This window comes from Phodopus roborovskii, unplaced genomic scaffold (assembly GCF_943737965.1).
Source record: "Phodopus roborovskii unplaced genomic scaffold, PHOROB, whole genome shotgun sequence".
In the NCBI taxonomy this organism is placed as follows: domain Eukaryota; kingdom Metazoa; phylum Chordata; class Mammalia; order Rodentia; family Cricetidae; genus Phodopus; species Phodopus roborovskii.
The window spans coordinates 1,821,301-1,830,673 of record NW_026126422.1 but is presented as its reverse complement, the minus strand read 5'-3'; the positions used below and the strand labels follow the sequence as shown (position 1 = coordinate 1,830,673).

The following is a 9,373-nucleotide window of genomic DNA, read 5'->3' as shown; positions in this document are numbered from 1 at the left end:
TGGGATAATCATTCAAACTTTTAATCTCCCTTTACATATTATATTAACATTCATATTACAAGGCATTCCATTCACAAATATTACAGTTTGATAAAAACTTTAAACACACACACACACCCAGAAGTCTACACCAGATTCAATCACTTTACTAAATTATTAAAATAAAGTCATGAAAACATTATCATTCTCTTAAAGCAATAAGGTCTGAGGCACTCTGGAAAAGATGATGTCTTAAGTATGTGTCACTGGTGTAATCGAGGATAGTCTCACGACAACTTTACGATCTGCTGTGTCTCCACTGCATACACTTGTGTTTGGACAACCAGCAAACAGCACAATGCTGGATGCTGGCATCAGAGCCATCTTTTGATGAGGCCCGACTGCAGAGGTGAGGTACACCTGCACTACGGGACAGCAGCACCCCCACCCAGCACTTAGAGTACTGCAACAAGTTCCTTCCCACTGCTGTTAGCTTACTGAACGGTGACACTCTCAGTCACCTGTGACTGCACGCCTGCGGACCGTGTGGAATTCTTTCCCGTCATCTGCCTGCCATAGGACAACCGCCACTCTTCGGAGGTATGGATACCTTTCAGCAGAAGGGCTCTGACCTCACACTTCTGGCCAGACAGAGTCTGCGATGGCCGTGTGTGGTGGAATGGCTGCAGTAACCAGCCACCATCTGCAGCACAGCTATTTCTACCACACCAGACCTTACAAAGTCTGACAGCCTCCCACGTGACCTTACCATGCGTTCACTAACACAGCCCACGCTGCCTAAGTCTCCCCTGCATACATACAAGGCAAATGATGAGCATGAGGGCGAGAGGAGGCCACTCCCCAACCAGAAGTCAACCACCAACAAATTATGACTCCGCTTACGACAGAAAACATCCCGTCAAAGCAGAGTCGACCCAGACCAAAGGCCAGTGTTCAGTAATTATGTATATGGAATTTAGAATGTATGCATATATTTTCCACATATATATCAATATATAATAAAATTCTGGAGCAACGTGTTGCTAAAGTTTCAAGATTTCTTATCTTCAGCACCCCCTGGAAAGCTGCTGGCCCTTGGCGGCTGGTCTGCGGCAGTGCTAAAGCAATGAGAAGCAGATTTAGGGTCATAGTGCTCAAGGGACAAAGAAGAAAACACAGTACAGAGAACTGAGGGGTGAGGCCAGGGACTGAAGGAAGTCAGCAACGTCTCCTTTATTCTTCTCAGCTTTTTCAGACCCCCCAAAAAAGCTCTTGGGGACACATACCAAGTGCTGTCCTTCCTTACCCACAGTCAAAACAAAAGGAGTGGTTTTTAAAAAGCTCTTCATTTCTGTACTTTCAATAAAATGCACAGTACAAGACGTGTTCAGACATTAGGCATCTCGGGAAAATTAAAACTGGGACATGAAATGAGGCCGAGAGCTATCGAGTCTCCGGGTGAGAATTTCACAGCCAGTGTCCGTGACCAGCAGGGTGTGCTCAAACTGAGCGGATCGCTTCCCGTCTCTCGTCACTGCAGTCCAACCATCTGGCCAGGTTTCATCCTGCCATCCACCTTAAATAAGCAAAAACAGCTGCTGAGTTTTGTCATCCACATTTCTAAATAGTCTCTAGGAGAGTATGCATCAAGAAAGGAATAGCCCATTGGTGGCGCACGTCTTTAAGCCCAGCATTTAGGAGGCAGAGGCAGGCAGATCTCTGTGAATTTAAAGTCAGCCTGGTCCAAGAGAGCCAGGGATCTTACACAGAAAAACCCCATCTGGAAAAACAAACAAGAGAGGAACCAGGCAGTCCAATGGACTGTCCTACCCACCTAACACCCGGTGTTAGGTAAAGTCCCCTTTCATTCCCATCCGCACTCATGAAGTAACCATGCCCAGTTTTCCTCTGTGTAGCAATTTCTATATTTCTTGGTATCAAACCAAGGTGGCATTCCCAAAATAAAGGCATCAGCCTTCCTTTCAGCAAACACATGGAAATGCCTCCCCACAGAACTAAGCAGAGATGTGAACTGGCAACGTTCCAGACTGACTGACTGAACTGTCTCAGTGGACAACTTGAACATTAGTTCCTGCACTGTTACAGTGTGTCACTCCTGACACAACTGTAAATGGCTGATGACAGACTGCAATATAAAATTCTTACAACCATAAAAAAGAGAAGCAAAGAGAAATAAGGTTTGCTTTTTTTCTCTGTGTAACCATGGCTGTCCTGGAACTCACTCTGTAGACAAGGGTGACCTCAATTTCAGAGATCTGCCTGCCTCTGCCTCCAGAGTGCTGGGATAGGTTGTTGGGAGTTTTTTGTTTTGTTTTTTATGATGTATTTATTTACACTGGTGTTTAACTACACATGCATCTGTGTAAGGATACTGGACCCCCTAGAAATGGAATTATACAGTTGTGAGTTGTCATGTGCGTGCTGGGCACCGAACCCAGGTCCTCTGGAAGAGCAGCCATCTCTCCAGCTCAGGGAAATAGTTTTGTTTTTGTTTTGTTTTTGAGGGCTAAGAAAACTGTGAGAGCTTAGGAGATGCCCCATTGGCAAAGCACTAGCCTTAAAGTATGTGGCCCAGAGTTCCATACCAAACACCAGTGCAAAAAGCTAAGCTCCAGAGAATTAGACAGCTCTCCTGGGACTCGATGGCAGCCAGCCTAGCCTAATTGGCAAGCCCCACGTCCCAGGGAGAGACTTACTTCAAAAACAAAGTAGATGGCTCCAGAGAAACAGCATGGTGTTGACCTCTGGCCACTGAAGAACTGAGTATTCACACCTGAAAGACCTGGGAAGGTGTGCTTCCAAAGAACTCAGGAGACACTAGTCCACCTGCTTGAGCCCAACGAAGAACTGGTAGAAGTACTTCAGTTATAATCTGACAACTGCTTGTGACAAGGAGCCCATCGTTACAGCCTGTGCTGCCAGAGGACCTGAGAGAATACTGCCAGACATCAGAGTGGATGATATGCTTCTGTGTGATGCTGCATGAAACCACAAGGTGTGGATGCTGACTCTGAAGGGCCAGATGCCCATCCTGAGCAGGTTACACTCTTCAACGACATGTTTGCCCTTCTAATGGCTTCTTCTTCAGCTGGACTTAACTTGGATAGTAACTGTCTGTCTCCTCTTCCCCAACCTACATCATACCGGAACTTCTACAGAGGCTTGAGGCACAATCTTATCACTGTAACTCATCCTTTGATAAGATCTTTATGAATAGGGACCACAGTCAAGTACTTTACACTTACTGACAGAAGAATTATCATTTAGAAAGTATCTTCTTAGAAACCCTTACATGTTCAATTCTCTACATATTACCAATCAAGATACCATCGGGAGAAGGAAGCAAGTAGAACCAGCTATTGATTTGATGGGTAACAAAAATAAATAAAAACCCAACAAATGTTACAAAGCCTGGCACTTCAGCAGAAAAGGGTGCCTGCCACCAGCCTGACAACCGACATTTGGTTCGCAGGCCACACATGGTAGAGAACCAATCCCTCCTCGTTGTCTGTCCTCTACATACTATGTGTGCACTGGCAAAAATTAAAAAGAAAAAAAAGAAACGTTACAAAGAATACAGGAACACACTCACCTTCACAAATCATTGGCTCAATTGTAAACACGTGGCCCGACTTCATCACGCCAACCGCCTTATTTTCTGAAATTAAAAGAAAGTCTCAAGAGACACCACAACCCAACAGCACTGAACTGAACAGCTCGCAGGGACCGACATTTCCGGCAGTTCCCCTTCATGACTCTCCCAGTTCTCCCAGTCTGCAATTCAGCAAAGAGGCCATCGCCAGTAACCATCTGTCTGTGGGCAGATTTTATTCCAGGCTTATGCTTAAAATACAGGGATAGCTACAGGCTCGGCTGCAGATACAATCACCATTGTGGAAAAGCAGTCTTTATGTTAATACAGATTAGAAAAGGCAATGACTGCTGAGTGTGGTGGAGCACATAATAAGCACATAATAATTCCCAGAACTCCATAAGTATGGGAGTTTGAGCGACATGTCATATAGCAGAAGCCTCTCGCTTCTCTGAGGAAGCAGAGTATATTTATATAACAGAACACACTAATACACAACTTTCAGAAAGGTTTGTAAGTAATCTTTCATCTCTCAAATGGAAGTAAAACTGCATAGGAGGCAATTTTTTAAATAATGAGAAGACATTTATTTCTATCTGAAAACAAATTGCATTTCACACTCCAAATACTTCCTTTGGCCCCTTTGTCAAGTTCACAAATAGTATTTTTCAGGACCACCATGAGGCATGATTAAGAATGCCCAGTCTTGCCTGGCGCTGGTGGCACACACCTTAAATCCCAGCGGATTCCTTTGAGTTCAATGCCAGCCTGGTCTACTGAGCTAGTTCCAGGACACCTTCCAAAGTCACAGGGAAACCCTGTCTCGAAAAACAACCAAAAAAAAAACAAAAAAACCACTCTTGCTTTGCTTTGTCTCCAAAACCAGAGTTTAAAACTACAAACAGTCTTGTCAGAAGATCCTAACCAATATATGGAGCAGTTTTAAATCTAAAAATTTAAACCATAAAAGTTACAAATCAGGTAAAGGAGCATGGCATTTACTCAGGATGGCCACCAGAGGGCACACACGTCAGCCACTCCAAGGTTCTCTTCCTATACCTACTCCTGCTGGGTGGGCAAGCTACTGCTTAGGTGTGATGGCGCCTCGCCCTCACACTTCTATTCCAGCCCCTCCTGGTATACAGCCAGCTACACTGCTTGACCACTATTGGGCTTCCCAAAGTGCACTCACAACAAATCCTGTTCTTAAACTCATGGGAACCCTTGGAAACAGAAATCAACTAAGAACTGTAAGAGGTTTTTCTTTTCCAATATCATGAACTTTCTCTCTAAATGGCCTGCAACTTCTGATTTACAGGGAGTGGGTGCCCTGGATCTACCAGAGAGAAAATGCTAAGAGTCCTTGTATGGTGTCACAGAGAACATGAAGGGATCTAGGGCTGTGCCCTCTGAAGCCACCACAGCAATGGAGATGAGTTTTTAATGAAAAAAAAAAAAAAAAAAAAACAGGCAACACACTGCCAAACTAAAAACTGAAACTTTACACTGATTAAATATTGGGGTATATGAAGTATAACGGATTCAAAGGGTAGAGCATTAAATCCCACTGATTACAATGCAGCTACCGGAAGCAATTAAAGCACTCAGATGACAAGCTACTGAACTAATATAGAGCTAATATAGAAAATCTTCCCGTCCACTCACCCATTGTTCATTTGAAAGAACTGTAACTCCTCCTACTCATGCCTTAGAATGTGTTCATTTCGCTAACAACTCACTCCACAAGCACGGGTTATCTGAGGGGCAACATCACTGTATGCAAACCCTGAGCGGGGTGTAGAGGGCAGGAGCAGATGATCTCTGAATTCAAGGCCACCCGGATCTACAAAGTAAGTTCCAAAACAGCCAGGGCTGTAAGTGAGACCCTGTCTCCAAAAAGTAAATAAAATAAAACTCATCATTACAGTAACTCGAGTGGACGTGTAAACTCGGGTATTGTCACCATGACTTCTGTCACGAATGACTCAGAAACACAAATGTGGACAATGACTTGCCTCCGTTTTCTTTCTTAATTTTTTAACTTTTTTTTTTCCTATAGCTTTGGAACCTTTCCTGGAACTTGCTCTGTATACCAGGCTGGCCTTGAACTCCCTGAGCTCCTCCTGCTTCTGCCTCCTGAATGCTGGGATTAAAGGCATGCACCACCCACCACCTGGCTTTTTATTTTGTTTTATAATTTTCATTTTTATGTATACAGGTATTTTGCCTACATGTATGTCTGTGCTTGCAGAAGCCAGAAGACAGCATCAAATTCCCTGGTCCTAGAATTATAGAGCTAATAAACTGTCGTGTGGGTGCAGGAAATCCTGGCCTGGTCCTCTGGAAGAACAGACAGTGCTCATAACCACTGAGCCACGACTCCACCATGTTTCCTTTCTGACAGTTAAGTAAATGCTTTAATATGAAACACAGACTCCCCTCCCACAAATGTTACTTCTTCAGCCTCACTTACTTATGCACACTTAAACCAGCGTGTTTTGCTGCCTCTGCACTTGGAAAGACTCTCACTCCCCCTCTGCAGTCTCTAGCACACATGGCCCTGGTGCTGAGATCAGCGTGTCAGTTTCGTGAATGGCGCGGGCACTAGAGTTACTTCAGGGTTTATACGAATAAAGCTGCTACATGTTTTCTAATGTCCGTGTCTTTTCTTTCCTAACATCACAACTCACAGAATGATGTGGTCTGCAAGTGACACCCAGGATGCTGTACCTCAGCACCACACTAGCTTCCCTACCATTTTAAACCATCAGGTCACTTTTCATGTATGAATGTCAGGCAGAACTCCAAGTGCCCCAGGAATCAACAACTCCTGAATATATATCACCATTCCCAACTACTGTAGGGTGAGAAAAATTAGCACAAAGACATTACTGAGTATTTACATAAAAGTTCAGAAACAGAGAAAGAGGAAGAAATGTGTCTAAGTGCATACAGTCATGTGTATCAAATTCCTTCTTGTCGCTCACTTTCACGGGCAGCTATCACTTCTAACACTAAGTAACACATGCACTCCTGCTAAAGGCTAATCTTCCAGAGGAGAGACCTCTGGAATACAATGTCTTAGACTTCCTTTGCTTCTAATAAATATCTTATTCTCTTTATTAAACCAATAAATAATACACAAAGAACTCCACATGAAGATGAAATGATTTCACCTAGGGAACCAAAAGGATGACAGCAAGCTATGCACTGATCGCCACAATCCATTTGTTTCTCCAAGAGGACTCAGTAGATTACATTGACGTCTCCCTTGCCGTTAGACATAATTAAGTCACTGAACTCCTACAAGCTGAAGAAAATATATAGGTAATTTACGCCAATCCCCAGCTGGTAGACTAAAACTCCCAAGCTCACGCTTCCAAGCATCTCCCCCGACACATTACCGGCTGACTAAGAAACGATCTCAAGGTGACCTGAAAAAATGGGCTGAAGATAGCAGAGCCTGGATCACCTATTCATGGCCACATACCTCCTACAGACTATCATGTGAGAAAGATTTCAATATGACTTGTGTTTGAACAGGTAAAACTGGGAGGAAAGGGGGTGTACTCATAACTAATACATTGAGTATTATACTTCAGTAAATACAAAATAGGAGGTCCTGACTTATACTTGAGTCATTTGTTCATAAACAGAAATAGCCAAGTATTTGGACAGTACTCACTGGCGTAATGTGGTACATTGGGAGCTGTATGGAAAAGTTTGTGGATTCCATGTCCACAATAGCTTCGAACAACTGAGAATCCATTTGCTTGGGCATGTTTCTGAATGATATTTCCCAGTTCTCTGTATCGAACACCAGGCTTCACTGAAAGAAGAAAAAACCATGAGGAACAATAGCACTTAAAGCAGTTGGTTTCCTTGCAAGGACCTCTGTAAACACTGTGCCTTCATGCCTGAACATTCATAGGAGGAAACGAAGGCACAGGGAAATCCAGAGAGCCAGCGACTGACTCAAAAACAGGAGCACTTCCTTGAATGCAAAAAAGGGGAGACCACCACGCAGAACACCAAGGGATCAAAGAGGCACCATTTGTTTTCCCTAAGAACATTACAACAGAATGAAAAACACATTGTTCTAACCCTCTTTCCCTGTTATTAGAACAGTTAACAAGTTGTGGTCCAGCTAGTCCAACAATGACTGTCACCAACAAAGGGTTGGTCGTTCAGTTCACGAGGCTGGACATCTCAATTGGGCTTCCGTATACACCAGAATCCCAAGGTAGGAGGCTCTAATGCCAGTGAAGGAACCAACTTGCCAGAAACGGTGAGAACAAGTAGGAAGAGAGCAAGCTTCCCTCTTCCGTTTCACATAGGCTGCCAGACTAAAGGTGATCTTCCCACCTCAAAGACCTGGTTTAGAAGTGGGTCTTCACTCTTCTTCAGTGAGCTACCCCATCTCGGTTTCCATAAAACTTCCCCTAAAGGATACATTTCTTCCCCGTATATTAAAGGTCTGAGTAACCAGCTGGTATTTTAGTCAACATTTCTGAGTTTTGAGGAACCACCACAATAACTTTTCCTGTGGTGATATTTTGTTTATGATCTAAAGCTTGGCACACTAGTCAGCCACAAAAGCCAGGCAGTGGGGGCAGACACCTTTAATCCCAGCCATAGAGGCTGGCGGCGGTGGTGCACACCTTTAATCCCAGCACGAGAGAGGACTAGAAGGAGGGGGAGACAGGAGTCGATCACTCTGCAGTCATGCTGAGGACAGGGAACATTGGTAGAGGTAAGAAATCTCTAGTGGCTGCTTTGCTTTTCTAATCTTCAGCTTGAACCCCAATATCTGTCTCTGGATTTTTATTATTCATGCTACATTTTCCAGTAATTTTTTTTCAATCCCACCCAGAGCTTATCAGTCTTAGGGAGGTGGTGGAAATACAACCAAATTTTAAGCCACAATGAAAAAATAATGAAAGAAATCCTTATTCAACAATAATGGCAGAGGAAGCAAGGATTCTTCCCCCAAATATACAACTGGTGACAACCTTGATCCCAAGAGCCTTCTCTGGAAACATTTTTGTTTCATAAGGGAAGAGGGCTGATAGATGGCACCCAATGGGTAGGCACCAAAGATACAGTTAAACTTCTTGAAATGAAATAAAGTATTACCAGACTCACAGTGCCATTAACAGATACAACCAAGACTTCTACTCTAGAAATAATTTTAATAATCATTCAAGCTTTCAATACTCCACACTGGGGAGGGAGGTTGTTACAAACATTGTTGGATTTTTCTTTAAAATGTGGAACATTTCCTACATTTGTGTATTAAGATCTTGTGTATCTTCTCTAGCATTTCAGCTTGTGCTGCCAAGGCAAGCAGCAACGCTGCATTTTACAGGTGTAGCACCCACCTACAGACTCAACACCTTGCTTCTTTCCTGACTACTGCTATGGTGGTCAGCTTCTGGTCACTCCTTGCCAAATGTCGCTGTACAGCACTCCATACGTCTGGCTAGGTCAATCATGTCATACAGGCAAACGACAGAAACACTACACAAACTATTTGGGTAAAAACCTTAAAAATAATAGAAAACTGAAGCTCACAAAAGTGAGAACACTAAAGTTGTTATCTTACTGTAATAACCACCTAAAATTTTCAAGATTTTATTTAACAGTAACTACATTTGGGTAGGGAGGACTTCCCACACTAATAACTTATCATTTTCACTTTAACCCATGCAGCCTTTATGTAAATCAAAAAGAGCTCTCTCAAACAGCATACTAAAAACAATAAAAAATAGATCAATCTTA

At 43.3% G+C, this 9,373-nt stretch overlaps 1 protein-coding gene across 1 annotated transcript in view; it reads right to left on the bottom strand.

Annotated features, from left to right (window-relative positions):
• Metap1 (methionyl aminopeptidase 1) overlaps positions 1-9,373 on the bottom strand; it is a 32,774-nt gene continuing 23,401 nt past the window's right edge. Inside the window, exons 9-11 of the mRNA XM_051185402.1 lie at positions 7,278-7,421; positions 3,593-3,658; positions 1-1,555 (exon numbers count right to left, since the gene is read on the bottom strand). Coding sequence (XP_051041359.1) covers positions 1,392-1,555; positions 3,593-3,658; positions 7,278-7,421 — 374 coding nt within the window. The 3' untranslated portion in view covers positions 1-1,391. The remainder of the gene's footprint in view (positions 1,556-3,592; positions 3,659-7,277; positions 7,422-9,373) is intronic.